We start from the raw sequence: 19,693 nt of genomic DNA on the forward strand, positions 1-19,693 counted from the left end.
ACAAAGAAAAGAAGAAACGAGTGAGATTAAACAACCAAAAAAATAGAAAGAAAAAGAACACAAAAAATTAACACCGATCCCCGGCAACGGCGCCAAAATTTGGTAGCGCTTAATCATGTCACGCCCAAATTACCCAACTCAATCAGATAAACAAATTATGCAGTAGTGTGAGTATGGATAGTTCCCACAAGGAAAGGGAAATTAATGTGTTCTAAAATAAAAGAAAAGTGGGTTTTGAGTTTGAACTTAACTACTAAAAATTCAAAAGCAATTTATAATAAAAATTCTATTAACTATCATTCAAGATTAAATTATAACGAAAAAAATCAATGAGAAACAAGTCTTGGTATCGGTCGACTACACCCTTGATATTTGTTCATTCAATCATCGATTTCTTAAAACAATTAATTCCATCAAATATTCATCATTGAAAATCAAATTTCACTACAAGAAAAACGGGAAACGACAACAGATTATATCCGTTGTCGTAGGGGTCAAAAAACCGTTGTACTTTAAGGTGTTGTCGAAAGTATAACATACAACAACGGTTTATATCCATTGTGGATTCTAACATACGACAACAGATATGCAACAGTAAATATATGTTGTCGTACACAGTATTTGACCACGGTTTATAACCGTTGTCTTAAGTTGCCTTTAACGACAGTTATAAACCGTTGTTTATGTTGACATACCACAACAGATTTGCAACAGTTTATATCCGTTGTCGTAGACATTATTCAACCACATTTTAAAACCGATGTCTTATGTAGGTGTTTGCTTATTATTCAACCACGTTTTAAAATTGTTGTCGTATGTTGTTTTTTACAACAATTTTAAACCGTTGTCTTAAGTTGATTTTCACAACAGTTATTATTTGTTTTCCTCAACATTACAAATGAAACAAAATTTAAAATTTCTAAAATAAAATTTAATATACGATTTTTCAATATTACAAATCAATATTCTTATTCTAAATTCTAAATCAATCTACTAGAAAACATATAGATCGAGTTATGAACTAATCTATATAAATTAACTCGGAAATTTCCAATAGATTGAGTTATGAACTAATCTTGATAAACTTGGAACCCTCGTTTCACAATCTTCAATCTTCAATCTCTCTTCAACCATGTCTCTCTTTTCTTTTGCCCGTTTCTGTATTAATGCCACCTTGTTTTTCACACCTAATCAGAAGCCCAGACTAGAAGTCTGTGGAAGAACACCCCAATGCCAGGATCAATGTAGTTTAGTGGATCTTAAAAGTCTTTGTTCTAAAAAGGGATTAAAAAATAAAGCAGAACCTCTCTCGTTAGTGTTGATCAAATTATGAAGAGCAAGCACACTTCTGATGAGGGACGAAAGATATATGACCAACATCATATCATTTGTTTTCACTGAAAATAAGAAACATATCAATTATTTCATTAAAGATAAAGCTTAATTAATTACTAGTTGAATAAGATTTAAAAAAAAATCTAACTGCCTTTACCTGCAAAAGCTTTAATTAATTCGGACACATTTAGATTAGGAAGTAGGTTGAAAACATCCTGCAGAAGTTTAGTAACATGTCACAATGTGATGCAAAATCATTTCTACTTGGAAGAGAAGCAAGAAACAACATTCTCCGAGTCAAACAACTTGAAAATTATATCATGGGCCAAAACAACACCAACACACCACTTATTCAATCATTATGAAATAAGGTAACAATAACTAATAAACAAAGACCATAACGAACTAAACATTCATCAACAATAACACCAAAAGGAAAAACTTAGTAAATTAACGGTAATGACAATAGTCACGGATCACTTTTAATCATGCATCCAAACCCTTCAAAGCAGAAAGTTTTTCAGTGACCTGAAGGAACATGCACAAACACCTTCTGGATTTTTTGTGTAACGTTCTGCATGTGATGAATAAAAATCTTAAGAAAACTATTTTTTCCCAATATTGTTGCTCCCTTTTGAAAGTAGAAAACATAGAAACATGTCAAATATATCATAAACATACCTCTTTAACCTCCTCAACCGCATAATAGGCTTTAGTGGGTATCCCAAGCTCTTTCGGCTGGACGTCGATAATGACTAACACAGGAGTTGGCATGTAGCTGCGTAACAAGAAGAAAAATCAAATATTACGAAATATAGACGAAAATCATTGTATTACAAAAGAAAATACCATGATATACCGTGACTCATAAAACAAAAAGGTGCATTGAAAAACACAGGTGTGGTAAAAGAAAACAATTGGTTCTGATAAGTTAGGGAAAGATGATGCACATGCAAAAAGTTTGAATTAGCTACTGTTCAAGATCAGATCATAGGTGAAAGGGTAGAATAAAGTCAAAAGCATCTGAATAATATATTGTTTTTAAGGACATCGAAATAAAACTTATAAAAAGTAAGGAAAAGTGGGAGTATATTGTTATCCAAACACAGTGCAACAAGTCAGTCGTGTCATCAATCAGAAACACAACGAAAATTCCCGAGCTACCCAGAGTAATATATTTCTTATATTGGACTGTTAGCTCCAAAAGATGAATCAATTTATAAAAATATGTTGAGGTTAATCACATGAGCAAACAATGAGAAAGCATCCTTGGCAAGATTATAACATTTTGGGAGAAAGCAACCACTGTAGAAGAAATACCATAGTACAGGAGGTCCAAGTGCATTATTTCCAAGACCAAAGAAGCATTATTCCATGAAAACAAAATTATATAAAAATTAAAATATGGATTAGTTCAAAATTGACCTTGAAATAATAAGAAAAAGGAAATATGAGAGAAGCCAGTTGTGCGTCTCAAAAAAGGTCAAATTGGGAATCACCCGACACAGTTTAATGGACATATCAACATCTTCATGTCCCAAGTCCATTGGAGCTGAGCAGAAGAAAATAATATTTTTATCTTAACAGTTTGATGCATATGATCAAATGAAAAATAAAAGAAAACAACTGTACTGTTTGAGCATTACCCGCCATCCAAATGTTCCTTAAATATGCCATCAAATGCACGGCACATTTCCAAAATTTTGTACAATTGTGCCTATAGATAGACATAAAACTCTTAAAACTAAAAACAGTTCTAGAACCTTATCATGATCACTTTCAGCAATTTATTAAGAAAAACATTACCCCACCATCAGTTGCAATGGGCCTGCCAATACAGTCCAACTCTGCATTGAGTACATCAATAGTTTTATTTATCAAGGCAATAATGCAGGGAATGCGCTGCCTTATAACAGTATCCAAATGCTAATGCAGCCAAAATATATATATATATATATATATATATATATATATATATATATATATATATATATATATATATATATATATATATTGTCAAAGAGTATTTGATAGCCCAGCCAATAGCGAAATGGTTGCATTTTCATAGAATAATCAAGCTAAAAAAATAGAGTTCAGCCTGGGGTTAACCTACCTGAGACAAAAGCTTTGCCAGATATTCTGATCTCATTTTGTGAGCAAGATGCCCATATTCTGGGCTTGATTCAAAATATTCCCTTTCTTTTTGGCGAGAAGAATTCATGTCAACATTCTTATTGATATCAGCTTGTGAACGGTTCACTATTCCAAACCATGGATGTTGGAGCCCGTACGCTCTACCCTCGAGTACCTAACAAAGTCCAAATTAAATTTTAAAGTTAAATAAAGGAAACATTGCAGAGCATGAAAAATTAGAAAGCAAATGTATTATGGTTCAATAAGATTGATATTCAGTAAATTTCAATGCCAAGTGCATTCTAAGACTACTAATATATCTAACTATGAATTGGTAGAAACTTCAACTTGTATACTTCTCGTGTCGGCACCTTTGACAGCGCATCCTGATCACGCAAGGTTGAAGCAGAAAGAGTTAGCTGCACATCATTCAAAAACAGTAAGGGTGCTAACTTCAAAGGACTCATTAACAAGAAACCAAAGATACTAAAAAAAAAACCTATCCTTAACAAGACTTCTGCATGTCATGCATCCATTGTTGTCATATGAATCATAACTCACCATTCACATAGGGAGAAAAAAATGGATCTCCATGAACTCATCAATGTCTTTGCCATCACAGGATATCTACTTCATCGAGCCATAAAATCACCCTTAGTTAGATGAGCCATTTATAATAAGAAAAATTTATTAAACTTCAATTGAACAAGTACAAATTTTCATCTTTTTTTGGGGCTGGTACCATCATGGTTACAATTGTCATACTTCAACTTAATCTACACCCTATCATTTATATTAGCAAGAAATATTTGAGAATCTTAGCATGTGTTTGTGTCCATGATTAATTAGCGTCTAAAAACACAAATTAGAATTTTTCATGAACCTATTGCAATGTCAGCCTTTTGGAGGCCTTATCCTTTCCATTTTCTATATTACGAGTTGACCAAGCTTGAAATAGGTTCCGTGTACTGCAACCCACCTATGAAGTACACCACTTCATTAGTTTAATTATAAGTTTCTCATAAACTGAAGAGTTTCAAAATGCATGAACTAATAGAGCACGCACTTGAGACCAATAATGACTTGCTAGGATTCCAGTCAACACACTTTACATCCCAACCATGACCTGTTGAGTTCAAATGACACGATAAATTATAGGTAACTTTATGTGAGCATTAGGTTGTAGAACTGATTAATTTTTAGTATGTCAGTAATCGCACTTATATCCCAACCATGACCACCATGCGTAAATTGCCATTTTGAACCAGCAACTTTTGCAAGGAAATATGATTCCCATTAACTGATCTTTTACATGTATGAGCTTAAAAATAAACATTTAAATAATTTCCAGTGGCATCGTGTAATGGAAAGAAAAATTGAAGCGATTGAGGACTTGTCTGATGTAGTTACGAGATGTCAAAACATAAAATCCTGGATATTTTAAAATCAGAGGCTTATCCAAAATAGTCGGTTTAAAAAATCAGAACCATGTGGCTGAGAACTGGTGATTTGCATAGGCAGTTACAGAAAATTTATGAAGGTATTCTCTAATCTTGGGTCAAACCCTATCATTTAGTGATTTAACCATTTCTTCATGCAGCCAATATGGGGAAATAAAGAACTACTGCAACGTCCAAGAGTAAACATAGTCGAAATAAAATCATTCCTTGATCAACACTTTGAGGACATTACCAGATAATGATCGCTCCTCTTGAAACTTAGCAAAATCCCAGATTTTAACAGTTGTGTCATCAGAACATGAGAAAAAATTCAAATTTGTCCTACAGAAACTGGCCAACATGTAACATGGATGAAGTTAGCATGCTATTCAAATAGAAAATGCATGAAAATTATTGAATTTTGATCAAAGAAATCATCCCAAAGGAGTTTTTCCCTGTCCCTCTCACCAGCCTCAATAGAAACACTAATTGGTTGATTTGAAACTCTTGCTCCGAAAGTGAGATCAACTGTCCGATCACTATCTAGATAATACCTTCCACACCAACAATGGTGGAGAACGCCCAACAACTCCCTTCAAAATTCAAAAAAAAACTCAATCAGCCACACATCATTTTCGGCACATTAAGTATCGGCACAATAGAAGTAAAATAGCAAATAAAATTTCCGAGTTGAGCCATATGTGATTATGTTCTAACAGAGTTTGTATCACACGATATTTTTCTAAAAGATTACAACTTTTAAAGGCATGTAGCCAAAATTTTCCCAGCTATGGGACACGGCAAAAATGAAAGAGAGAGGCCTAAAAAAATTATAACTTCATGCATGACTCTTTAACAGCATATGGATGATTGATTTTTTAATGCACTTAAAGAAAAATAAATGATGACAGCAACAAAATTATATCGGCTAAGGGTAGACTAATATCTCTATAAAATAAAAATTCATGTTAAAAATCATAAATCTCTTGGAAAGTCTGATTCTCTTGATCTCCTTGTGGAGAAATTAGATCATTCCCTATTGACAGCGAATTCCTCCACAGACAAAATAGCAAACTAAACATTCCAAAAGAAAATTCAGCTGACAGAAAATATTCCTCGAAACATCTCCTTGTGTTATGTTACATAAATCAATCGAAAAAATGGACAATATTCGTATCGGGAGCATCAAGAGGAACAAAAATCATATAAAAAAACATTATAATTTTAAACCCTCCATCCCGTTCAAGAATATGTGTTCCCCTGCAAAAAAAAAAAAAAGTATCGAAATTTTAGTTATTTAAATCAAGAAACACATGAGCATTACTTTTTTAACTGTTCAATGTTTTGTTTTCTAGTGGACTAGTGGAGCTTGATTGTGAAGATACAGATTGACTCGATGGATTGTTTTAGTTTAGTTTTCCTTTGTTCAAGAAAGTTGAAGGAAGGTGCGAAAAGGACCTAAATTGTATTATTTTAAGTATGCCCATTAGAAATATCAATGCTACACATGAAAATTTTGTCAAGTGAATGTGGCTGTAGACATTCACGAGAAGTCTTTTGTATTCTTGCGAATCGGGATAAGTTGAATGAAAAAAAAAAAATAAGATTTTACCATTTTGCTGCCAAATTGCAGCTCAAATCATCAAATTAAACACAATTAATCAAGAAAAAGATCTGCAAATGAAATCTTTATGCAGTGAAACTATGAAGTAATGTTATTAAAAATTGAGGGGAAATCAGGTGTTCTTCTCCACTTAGACTTGCAAATTGCAGAGTTGAAACCAGCGCCTTGGAGGAGGCGGCGGACCTCCTCCATGAGACATCTCCGGAAACCAAATCAAATGCTCTGCCGCAGACGCACACATTCCCCGACTGCTGTGCTTCTTTCAATGCTTCTTTGGTGACATTTCTGATCCTTGATTCTAAAGAACTTGTTCTCCAAATCGCGTCCTTGAAAATTTTTATCAAGAACTATAAGTACACCTTCATAATTCTATGATAACTCACAGTGTAGGAAAAAACTCCCAATTGGCGGTCGGCGGTCGGCGGTCGGCGGTCGGCGGTCAGCGGTAGGCGGCAGTGGCGGTGGAGGTCGGCGGCGGTAGCTGCAAGAAAAAAATGAGTCGAAAATTGGGCAAAATTGTATGGAAATGTAGCCCTCGACGGAAGGATTCCAGATCTACTTACCGTTTGCGAAATGGGCAGCCGACGACGGAGATATTGGCGGCGTTAGCTTCGAATCGAAAATGGCTCTCGGGAGGATAGAGAAGAGACGATGTGCGTAGAAGAAAGGAATGAGCAGGGAGAGAGAAATATAAGCTCAAGCGTATAGTAGTAGGTTATTATCATATTATTATGTAATGTGTATATTTTTTATAAAAATAAAAATAAATAAAAAATAACAACGACAACGGATTACAAAAAGTGTTGTCTTAGACCCCAAAAAGTACGCACATAGACAACGGTTAATTAAAACCGTTGTCGTAAGCCATAAAAAAACCGCTCATAGACAACAGTTTTAAAAACCGTTGTCTTTGACATATATAAGACAACGATTTTTTAAAGACCGTTGTCGTTTTTAATTAAAATATGGCCAACGACAACGGTTTTCACAAAAACCATGGTTAAAGACCAAACAACAACAGTTTTTTAAAACCGTTGTCTTTTTAGTGTGGTTAATTCACATATTTGTTGTAGTGTTTATGTTTTACCTTAATATTAGTTAATAAGACACCAGCGTTCTAGATTAACCCTTACTAATAAACCAATCGGATACCAGCGATCTAGATTTAAGTTCAAGGTAGCATTCAAACGAGTAAAACTGATGAATCTAGACAATACAAATACCAGCGATTGTATTTAATCTAGTCAAGAGTTGTTCCCACATTTTAATAAACTCAACAGCAGAAAATATTAAACACAGTTGCTTCGAAAATTATTTGATTCAAACAATTACGGATTTGAATTCTAATTTAGCATTAGATTGTATAGCAAAATCCTAAGATGACCAATCCGAAAATTCCACATACAAGCATGAAATAAAATAGAACAAATTTTGAAACTCAATAAGAGTTAAAGCATGAAAATCGAATCTCATGAATAAACAAAATCAAGGGCTTGTCTTCCTCAACCAAGTTCTAAGACTTAGCCACAACGATTCATGAAAAATTAAAGAAAAATAAAAAAAGGAAGAAATCTTGAGAGAAAGTTGTAATACAAAACCTAGCCGCCAAAGAGAATATCCAAGTCTGATAATTATTGTCTCCAAATTGGAATAATATAAACCTAATAAAATTAGAGTCCAAAATAAAAGAGTTTCTAAAATTAAGAACTCTTTCTCGAACAGCACCTCGCGCTCAATCGGTAAGATGTTATCGATCGATCGCGAGCAAAAATCGAATACTACTGTCTTGCAAAATAAGGCGGCCACTCGATCGGTAGGATGCTGCAGATCGATCGATAGTGACTTTCTTCAAAATATTCAGCATTTCTCTTGCTCCACAATTCCATCCATGCATCCGCCAAAACGCACAACCTACACACAAAAACTGGGAAACAAATCATGCAGACACAGAATATGCATTACGAACAAAATACTTAATTAAAACACATAAATGAATGCAAAACAACAACAAAATGACATTAAAATATGCAACACAAACACAATTATCAAAGATCTCAAATCTCTCGTCATAGAGATAATGACGCCAAACCTCAACGCAAAAACAATAGCTGCTAAATCAAGATCATGCACTTGGTAATTATTCTCATGAACTTTCAACTGTCTAGAGTCGTATGTAATCAGATGCCTATTCTGAGTCAGGACACGTCCCCTGAAGAGAAGCATACGTGTATACTACATACCCTCCAGATCCAGACGGTAAAGCCAACAAAGGCGCATAATTCATCCTCCTACGAAGTTCACAGAAATTCTCTTCACATTCTGAGGACCACTCGAACTTCACACCCTTTCGAGTAAGCTGCGTCAAGGGTTGAGCTAGCTGCGAGAAATTCGCGATACAACGACGATAATATCCTGTTAGACCCAAAAAACTACGGATCTCAGTTATCGTCGTTGGATGCGATCAGTTCATTACAGCCTCAATCTTGATCGGATCTACAGAAACCTCATCCCTGAATATAATGTGGCCAAGAAATACCACTCGATCCAGCCAGAACTCACACATACTCAACTTAGCATACAACTGTCTATCCCTCAGAGTCTGCAATACAAGTCTCAGATGATACGCGTGCTCATTCACATCATGTGAATACACCAAGCTATCATCAATTAACACGACAACAAACTTGTCCAAAAATTTCCCGAATACTCGATTCATCAGGTCCATGAATACAGCCGGCACATTAGTCAACCCAAACGGCATTACTAGAAACTCATTGTGGGGACCTCGAGTTGCTAATATTTTCTTAGGGCAAATTAACAATTAAACATAATTGAATCAAAACTTGAAACAATATAATAAAATACTGATTTTTTTTAAAAGTACACGGACTCCATGCACAGGTCCGTGCATTAACCTGCATGCACAATTAAAAGATGCAAGGTACATGGACCCCGTTCCCCCCTCCGTGTCTAGGTCTGCGCCCAAGTTTCAAATTTATGAAGCTATTGTTTTAAATCAAGACAAAACGGGCCCCTACACGGAGGTTGGCACAGGGTCCGTGCCTTCTTTATTCTGAATACATTCTAAAATAGTAGGGTATACGGACCCATGCACAGAGGCATGTACAGGGTTCGTGCCCTACTATAAAAATAAAAAATCTTTAGCTTTCAAATCTGGAAAAATTGTAAATGCAATGTCTCAATCTATACCAAGCTGCTAGATAATATACATGCATTTACATATCCATCCTAGCATCTAAAATACATCAATTCTTGAATATAAACTAGGATTCAGTAAATAGAAAACATGTACAAGGTTCTTTGTCTTCTAACATGTTTAACAAATTCATATAATACATGTCAACTGCTTAAAACCCGAGTCACCACTTCTAATCTTTCAATCTCGAGCTATCTGACTCACTCATGCCCCAACCTGATGCAATGCACAAATACAAACAAAGCAACAGTTGGATAACTTCGGTGAGAATAAATCTCAGTATGAACGACAAGTATATACATCATTTAAGCATACTGAATCTATATGGTATAATAATCGTAAATCACAAATCATGTAATAACATGTAAATAATGGAAGCATAATCGATTCTTAACTTCTTAAAGCATAACTGTTCATCTACAACAATATCATATCAAGCATATAAACACCGTTATATATTGAATGACATATAATAACATGCTAGCATTTATAAACGTATATTCTAAACCATAGAAATCTCTAGGTTAATACATAAATGCAATGCATGTTTCAAGGAATAGGCTATCAAATCTGATAACAATAAATCATAGTTCTTGGGATCCCGGGAAATAAAATCTTTAACAGACCATCGAATCTCCCAATCGAGGTGGCGTCAAATATCTCAGTCCCCTAAATTTGGTGCAACTATAGTGAGTCATCTAACTCTGGAAGTAAATCTACATTTCGTGTCACTCAACTATAGCTCTCCAAACGTCATTTTGCAATCTAGGCCATTCAGCCCTCTATGCTTTTCAAGATAAGGTTCAAGATGAATGCAACATAATCTTGATGAATTAAATCATACAATACTGTAAAACATCTTGAACACATAATCATTCAAAGCAACAATAACAATTAAATCAAATAAGAACATATAAACATATAAGTATGTGATTTTAGAAAACTCGATACTGATAAACGATCTCGAGTTGTTCTTCTCATCTTATCTAATATTTATTCATACCTTTGATCTTGATTCAAACATCTTGAATCTTTGCGAACTCTTGCAAATGCTGATCAACACAAGGCTAGTAAAATCTGTCATCAAATTCTGCTTGATCCATGGTTGCTCGTTGAAGATTTTCTTGATTCAACTTCAAACACTTCAATTCATTCGAACTCGAACTCATCGATTCGAAGTCGATATCTTCAAATCAAATCTAAAATAGATTATAACATAGCTAAACATCAATTTCCAATCTTGATCAATGTCTCTTTAATGCTTATATAGTTCAAATCTTAATAATACAATCGGAATTCAAACCGACGGCGCAATGATTCAAGTCCGATAAATCTAACAACTTGAACACCATCATGTCTAAATTCTAAACTCAATCTCATATTCAATTTATCAATAATACACTTGAAGATCAGCTCTAAACATTTAGAATTTATATCAATTCAAAATCTCAAACCAGCGGCGTAACGAATCGAAACCGATAATTCCACAAGATTAAACATCAATAACATCATCATCTCAACACTATAACATCTCCAAGTTAGCAGCACATTCACATGAATATCAGCCCCAAAAATTCAGATTTTACAAAATTCTTCAAAAATTCGAAAACATGTCCAAACAATGATCTTTTCTCGATCCGTCTTAGATATGCTATAGTCGTATATACTAGAACACTTTTTTACAATCAAATCTTGCATGCATTAATTGCAAATTGGTCCCTGAACTTTTGCATATTTGTAATTTAGTCCATGCTCGAGTTTCACCTTCTAATTAAATCATTTTTATATCAAAACCCATAATTTAAATCTTAAATCTCATAAATATGACATTCAAATATTTTTAATTTTTTAATTTAAGAATTCCGGATATCTTCCACTCATAATGCCCATACGTGGTTCTAAATGTTGTTTTGGCTATATCCTGATCTCGGACTCTCATCTGATGATATCCAGATCTCAAATCAATCTTCGAGTAGACCGAAGTACCCTGCAATTGATCAAACAGATCATCTATACAAGGCAAAGGACCTGTACAAATGGCGATAGTCAATGCACAGACGCATAGACCAATCTTTCTTCTTCACGAACAAAACAGGCGCTTCCCAAGGAGATACACTAGGACGAACGTAACCCTTGTCCAACAGATCCTAAAGCTGCTGCTTCAACTCACACATCTCTGCGGAGCCAGATGACACGGTGCACGAGAAATAGGTGAAGTACCTGGCATCAAATCTATGCCAAACTCAACTTTCCGAACAGAAGGAAAACTTAGAATCTTATCTGGAAACACATCTGTGAATTCATTCACAATCGAAATATCTTCTATACTAACACTTTCAGCGGACGCATCAACTGCATAGATGAGGTAGCCTTCCGCGCCAGACTCCAAAGCTCGACGAGCTTTCATAGCCGATACCAACGGCATCTGAGGTCCCGCTCCCTCACCATAGAAGAACCAATTTTCTTCACCAATCAGATGAAATCTTACCAATCTCTGGTAAAAATCCACTAAAGCTCGATATATAGTCAACACACTGATTCCCAAAATGCAATCAAAATCTTCCATTGCTAATATCATGAGATTCACCATCAAAACATTCCCTTCGAACTCTAAAAGGCAACCAAACACTAGACGCTTAGCCGACGCAGACTGACTCATCGGAGTAGAAACAACGACGACTATGTCTAATGAGATATATGGTAACTTATACCTCTTAACAAAACATGCAAAAATGAAAGAATGAGATGCACTAGTGTCAATGAGTGCAAAAGCAGGTATATCACATAACAAGAATGTACCCGCTATGACTTTCTCATTCTCATCCACTGTCTGATCATGCCTCAAGGCAAACACTTGTCTAGAAACACAAGGTTTCAGATTAGAACCCCCTGTCGACTATCCATGTGGTCTCTGCTGCACTGAAGCCTGAGAACCAGAACCTGAGCCAGAACCAGCTCCCCCGGCCTATGTACAATCCTTCTTCAAGTGGCCAATCTCTCCACATCGGAAACATGCTCCTGAAATCTTATGGCACCTGTTGGCAGACTGAATTCCACCACAATGCTTGAAAGGACCCTGATTCTTCCTCCCAAAGCGCATCACATCCCCGGATCCTAAGGAAGAAGAAGTGGAACCAGACTTCTTGAAAGACTGAGCACGGAGACCCAAGGAAATCGTGGGTCTAGACAAAAGGAAGGATCTGTTAAGGCGAATATGAAAGAGTGGGTGCCCGGTTAGCCAACTTGTGGCTAAGGGCTTTTATGACTCTATGTAAAACAATCTTTTGTTTAATATAATTTACACTTTTATAATGGCATTGACTTTATCTTTCTTCATAATGTTATATTATGATATACTATTGTTGTTTTGATAAAGACCTTGAATATACTATAGTGTATGTAAGATGTGGTAGCACATGGGGATGGCTATCATGAAACACATCTTATAGTCACTGTATATTTTAAACAGTTCCTAGTCAATTGAGCCGTCCGTAAATAAGGATAAGGATCGCTCGAGATTGAGACTAGCATTTGCGATGCCAAGTACCACGTTTCATTGGTATGGAACATAGAGATGTTCAAAGCATGTAAATGGATATTCATATGATGAATGATCGAACTACCCTATTCGGACTTTCCAAGTGGTTATCACTTATTGAGTGGATAAAGTCCGCGGTTTTGGTTTTATACCATTAGTCCTTATTACTTGAAACATCATTGAGACTCTATATGCTAGTACTGTACTTTGACTCGTTTACCGACTCTATTGGGGTCATCAGGTGTCGGGATTGGGTATAGTTACGACACATATAGGAGTCGATGCTTTGTTGTCAAGGATTCACCACATACTTGCGAGTGTGGATATCCTATGCGATCTGAGGAGATATTAGTGTGACAAATCTCTGGCCAGAGTACATGATGTGTTTTAGGTTACTTGGTGTTCCTAGTAACACATGCGATGTCACTAATAGATCTCCAAGATGTTGTGCATAGTTATCGAATCTCGAACGACTCTCGATGCACCAATGGTTGTTGATTCGATTGGGATATTTGGTTGAAGGGACCGTACTGTACGCTAACCAAAATCTACTGGTTCTTGCAGGCACTATCAGTAATACCTAGGGAATCATGGGACGATGTTGCTAGGCGCTCTTACCATGATTCGATGGGTAAGTCGGAAATTGTTGTTCCGAGTCACAAGGAGTTGTGAGCCCACTGCTAGCTGTATTCCTGAACCATTGAGGGTTACACAAGTAATGGATTACTAAAACCCCGTAGAGATAGTTAAATTTAAAGAGTTAAATTTAATGAAAGAGAAGTTGGACTTCTTAACTAAAGGGAGTGGGATTTCCTAAAATGACATAGGGATGGGCATTTTTGGAAATCACTGAATTCGGATTTAGAAAAATTATCTTGACTCTAAAAGATGCAGAAATGGTTTTTGTGCACATTGGTAAAATCAGTTTATCAATCGGAGTCACGATGAATTTTATATTAATTTCTATAACAACGGGCTTGGCTTGTTGAGCTTAAGTTATGGATTGTGGGCCCTAAGGAGTTAGAGTCCTAATGCAATTATAACTTAATCTAGTCTAAAAATTATCTATAAATCTATGTACTGTGTTCGAAAATTACATAATATTTCAGTCTTGCAATTTTCAAATTTCAGCCTATATTATTCAAGGGGATTTTCGAAATCCTCTGTCCCTTTTGGAGAAAATTCGGGTTGTGATTTTTGTGAAAAATTACAATCTGAATTAACAGATCATATCTGTTTATTCTCTACGCAAACTTCTGATTGATTTCTAGTTCAGTCAATCAGAGGGTTTTGTTTTCTATTCGTGGACCTGATTGAAGAAACGTTCGTTCATCAGTTCCTGGGATATACAACAAGAGCAGATTAAATTCTGTTGGTGTCCATAATCTCGCTTCGAGATTTCAAGGTAAAATATTTAATAGTGATTATTTGTTTTACTTACACAAATTTAATCGTAAAGTTTTGATACCCAGATATGGAATCGTTCCATATTAATAAAATAAATTTTTAAACTTCCGCTGCACCGGGTATCAATTCTAATTGATCTGAACACAGTTTTCCAACAGTGGTATCAGAGCCAGGTTGCTCAGATCAAACGATTAAATTAATCGATTGTACAAAATTTTTAAGCCTCGGTTTTTGAAACAAAACAAAAATTTAAAATTGAATTTTAATGGGCAAATCGGGCAGCGATCGTCGCTGCCCAGCCCGGGCCCCTTTTTGGGGCGCGGGCTGCCCGAGATTGTCCCGGGAAGCCCGGAAAAATTATTTTTAATTTAAATTTTAATTTTTTGAAATTTTAGTTTTTGATCCGATCGAAAATTATTTTTGATTGGTTCACGAGGCATCGGATCGAATTGTTCCGAAAATTTTAAAATTGATTTTTGGATAAATTTGAATTTTTGGAAAATTTATAAATTTTATCCGTTAAATTAAATTTTATAAAATTAATTATTTTGGTACAATTGATGATAAGATATGATCTTATGGATGGATAAGATAAAATATGATTTTATCTTTTAAATTATGATGTCATTGCATGTTTATCCAATTATTTAATTATTGAATTAATTAATGGATAAAGGATGATCGATTGCCATGACCAATGTTTTAGGTGTATGTTAGGTAATTTACATTTGTCTTATTGTTGTTGGATTTTATTAATGGGCTTGGTTTATAGCCCAATATGATTGTCATATGTAATAAAAGTGGGTCTGATTTATGGCCCGTTCCCACCCCTAAAAATGTATCCCATATTTGTCATCGAAATTTATTGTAAATTTATTAGACTTAGTGGGAGACAAAGATTTGAAGAAATGGTGGGCCCAGCAGACAATGAAGACCGAAGAAATGTAAATTGGAAGCTCAATGTAATAGGATTGCATTGCATACTTGCATATCACCTAGGATTGGACTTAGACTAGTGATTGGCAACCACGGGTCGATTAGTTAATGGGATCGATCATCCTTAAATAATATATGATATTATTGATGTATGCATGTTTAGACTAAATTGTATGAATCCCGCAAGCATACATAAATTGCATGATGAGACAAATTTTCAAAATTAAAAATCCCTCATTTTAAATATGATTTAAAATTGATATCAAGATTAATAAAAAGGGAATTTAAATATTGTTTAAATATTCCTACCTTTCATCAACGATCAATGTATGAGATGCTACCCGCGGATACGGTCCGGCTCATATTATTGGGGGGCCCGTTCGTCGGAAAGTTGTACATTGGATCGACACATGTTGTAAGTTGGGTGGAACTCCCATGGGATTGGCTCATATTATTGGGGATCCACATGGCGACCGTCCATCACAACTTAATATTGATGGGTTATCTTGACATGTCACAATAAACGGCGTCATATTATTGGGCCCTTATTAGACATGAGGTAAAAACATGGGGGTTACTTTGGAAGTAATTGGGCTCTATTTTTTGAAAATTATGGTTGGCTGATATTATTCGGGATCATGATTTGTCAATTGGACTCCATGTTCTCACTAAGAAAAACAGTTTCCCGTTTTCACTAGAGGGTAGTGAAATCGTTAAAATAGTGGGAGTGTAATTCATAAAATAAAATTTGCCATATTTTATGTCTTAGTAAATTAATTAAACAAATCAATGATTATTGTCTGATTTCTTTTCAGTATTATATTACGATGAATCCACGCAATCCACTGTTTTCAATTCTCGAACAAAACAAATTGACTGGCGCAAACTATACGGAATGGTTCCGTAAGTTGAAAATTATTCTTACTTCGGAAAAAGCTTTCTACGTGTTAGAGAAGCCGCCTCCGAAGGAAGCCCCGGCTAATACAAGTCCGGAAGAGTTGGCCAAACTTGATTTATGGTGGGACCATGATATCAAGGCCAAATGCTACATGCAGGCTTCGATGTCTGATGAGCTTCAAAGGAGATTCGAGGATACCGTGAATGCTGCTGACATTCACAAGAACCTCAAGGAACTCTTTGGAGCTCAGTCAAGGTCGGAGAGGTATGCCACCGTCAGAGAGCTCATGACGAGCCGCATGCGAGATGGGACTTCGGTCCGTGAGCATGGGGTGCGCATGATTGGGCTCATTGAAAAGTTGGTAACACTCGACTTGACTTTGGAGCATGAACTTAGCGCGGACTTGTTGCTTCTATCACTTCCTTCATCGTTTGACGGTTTTGTGATGAACTTCAATATGAACAAGATAGAGGCCACCCTTGAAGAGATGGTCAATATGCTTGTCACATATGAAGCCACACTAAATTAGGATAAACCGGTACTCTTGATTGGCTCCTCTTCTAACTCTAAGAAAGGACCAAGTGGAAAGGGTAAGAAACGTTCTGCCCCGCCCAAAAAGATTGTACCAAATAAGAAGGGAAAGGCCAAGGCTTCAATTGGGATAAAAGATGAAAACGTTTGTCATTACTGCAAGAAACCCGGTCATTGGAAACGTAACTGCAAGGAATACCTCGAACAGTTGCGAACTGCAAAGGGTATGTTTTACATTGAAATAAATGTTTCGCTTAATACTTCTTCTTGGGTATTGGATACCGGATGTGGATCTCACATTTGCAATGATTTGCAGGTGATGACAAGAAGTCATAAGCTAAGGATGGGTGAGACCCAGCTAAGGCTCGGGAATGGTTCTAGAGTCGAAGCCAAAGCTATAGGAGACATTTATTTAGTTTTGCAGAACAATTTTAAGTTATTTTTGAGAGATGTTTTATATGTTCCGGATTTGGTCAAAAACATTATTTCTATTTCTATGCTTGATAGAGATGGTTTTTCTTGTAATTTTGTGAATGGGATTTGCAATATTTACAAGAATGAATGCTTGATTGGAAATGGACAACTTGAAAACGATCTATATAGCTTAAAATTAAAATACGTTCCAATGAATTATGTTGATAAACCGGTAACAATAATTAAAAGGAAAAACGATAGTCAAAACCCGGCAAACCTTTGGCATGCTAGGCTAGGTCATATTTCCTCAAGGAGGATGAACAAGCTAGTGGGAGAGGGCATGTTTGATATGTCTGATATTAACTCTCTACCTACTTGTGAGTCCTGCCTAAAGGGAAAAATGACTAAATCTCCTTTCAAAGGGAAACCTAAGCATAGTCAAAATCTGTTGGATTTGATCCATACAGATGTTTGCGGTCCATTTAGGATTGGTACTAAATGTGGCAACACCTACTTCATTACCTTTACTGATGATCATTCTAGGTATGGGTATTTATATTTAATGAAATATAAGTCTGAAGCATTTGAAAGGTTCAAAGAATTCAAGGCTGAAGTAGAAAACAAACTAGGTAAAAGTATTAAGGCACTTCGATCGGATCGAGGTGGAGAATACTTAAGTACCGAGTTTTTGGACTATCTAAAAGAGAATGGGATTCTCTCTCAGTGGACTCCTCCTATAACACCTCAGCTGAATGGTGTTTCGGAGCATCGCAATCGAACTTTGTTGGACATGGTTCGATCCATGATGAGCTTCACTGAGCTCCCACCTTCTTTTTGGGGCTACGTAATTGAAACGACGGTATTGTTGTTAAACAACGTCCACACTAAAGCAGTAAATAAAACACCATATGAGTTATGGAATGGCAAAGCTCCTAAGTATTTGTACTTGAGGATTTGGGGATGTTCTGCTTACGTGAAGCAGATAGTGGGAGATAAGTTGGATAGTCGATACACCTTATGTTATTTTGTAGGGTATCCAAAGAATTCAATCGGATATTATTTCTATCATCCTGTTGAAACAAAAGTGTTTGTTTCAAGGAATGCCACCTTTTTGGAGAAGGAGTTCTTATTGGATAAGAAAGGCAAGATGATGGAACTCAAGGAAATTCGAGAAGAACCCGAGATACAAAATAGCGATCCTACACCTCAAGAATCATCACAAGACACGCCTATTACTAGGAGATCCGAGAAGACTTCTAGGCCTCCTATTAGATATGGTATTCTTTTTGAAGGGGATCAAAGTGAACCCGACATTGGATGTGATCCAAGAAACTTCAAGGAAGCAATTTCTGATGCGGATTCGAATTTATGGCTTGAAGCTATGCAATCGGAAATAGACTCGATGCATTCTAACCAAGTTTGGTCTTTAGTAGATCCTTCCGATGGAATTGTTCCAATTGGATGCAAAAGGATCTACAAGAGAAAGCTTGGGCCTGATGGAAAGGTATTGACCTACAAGGCACGATTGGTGGCAAAAGGTTATACTCAAATACAAGGAGTTGACTATGATGAAACCTTTTCACCAGTCGCAATGTTCAAGTCCATAAGAATCCTTATTGCCATAGCAGCATGGTATGACTATGAGATATGGCAAATGGATGTAAAGACTGCATTTTTTAATGAAAACATTAAGGAAGAGATCTATATGATGCAGCCTGAGGGATACACATCCATGGGAAGCGAGCATAAGGTATGCAAGCTTCAGAGATCAATCTATGGTCTCAAACAAGCATCAAGAAGTTGGAACCGGAAATTTGATGAAACGATAAAGGATTTTGGTTTTATCAAGAACCCGGAGGAACCATGCGTGTACAAGAAAGTAGTTAAGAATGCGGTAACATTCTTAGTACTTTATGTTGATGACATCCTACTCATGGGGAATGATGTAGGGATGTTGCAGTCAACAAAGATATGGTTATCAGGTAGATTCTCGATGAAGGATTTAGGTGAGGCATCCTATATTCTAGGAATTCAGATCTATAGAGATAGATCTAAAAGAATGATAGGACTCACTCAATCAACCTACATCGACACCATATTGAAAAGGTTTTCTATGGATGAGTCCAAGAGAGGACATCTACCTATGTTTCATGGAGTTTCTCTATCCAAGTCTATGTGTCCCAAGACTGACGAAGAGATAGAGAAGATGACACACGTGCCA

At 36.0% G+C, this 19,693-nt stretch overlaps 1 protein-coding gene across 10 annotated transcripts; it reads right to left on the reverse strand.

Moving 5' to 3' along the window:
* Window positions 1-899: 899 nt before the first annotated feature.
* LOC140871062 (uncharacterized) lies at window positions 900-7,226 on the reverse strand. Of its 10 annotated transcripts, XR_012147601.1 has the most exons (16): window positions 7,095-7,226; window positions 5,376-7,012; window positions 5,161-5,258; window positions 4,535-4,594; window positions 4,352-4,447; window positions 4,030-4,095; window positions 3,825-3,887; window positions 3,449-3,643; window positions 3,142-3,182; window positions 2,982-3,052; window positions 2,761-2,887; window positions 2,017-2,113; window positions 1,864-1,909; window positions 1,493-1,550; window positions 1,305-1,397; window positions 900-1,212 (listed from the first exon to the last, which is right to left on the reverse strand). XR_012147601.1 is itself a non-coding variant. In XM_073273505.1 (15 exons), the coding sequence occupies exons 6-15, from the start codon at window positions 4,030-4,032 to the stop codon at window positions 1,205-1,207; spliced, it is 756 nt and encodes a 251-aa protein (XP_073129606.1). In that variant the 5' UTR covers window positions 4,033-4,095; window positions 4,352-4,447; window positions 4,535-4,594; window positions 5,161-5,258; window positions 5,376-7,012; window positions 7,095-7,226; the 3' UTR covers window positions 900-1,204. The 10 variants fall into 10 exon arrangements, 9 of the variants coding, with proteins under 9 accessions (XP_073129606.1, XP_073129603.1, XP_073129599.1 ...); XM_073273505.1 differs by lacking the exon at window positions 1,864-1,909; XM_073273502.1 differs by lacking the exon at window positions 1,864-1,909 and having other exon boundaries at window positions 900-1,397; window positions 3,840-3,887.
* Between the last annotated feature and the right edge of the window lie 12,467 nt (window positions 7,227-19,693).

The sequence above is a fragment of the Henckelia pumila genome, unplaced genomic scaffold (assembly GCF_033568475.1).
Source record: "Henckelia pumila isolate YLH828 unplaced genomic scaffold, ASM3356847v2 CTG_358:::fragment_2:::debris, whole genome shotgun sequence".
Lineage (NCBI taxonomy): Eukaryota > Viridiplantae > Streptophyta > Magnoliopsida > Lamiales > Gesneriaceae > Henckelia > Henckelia pumila.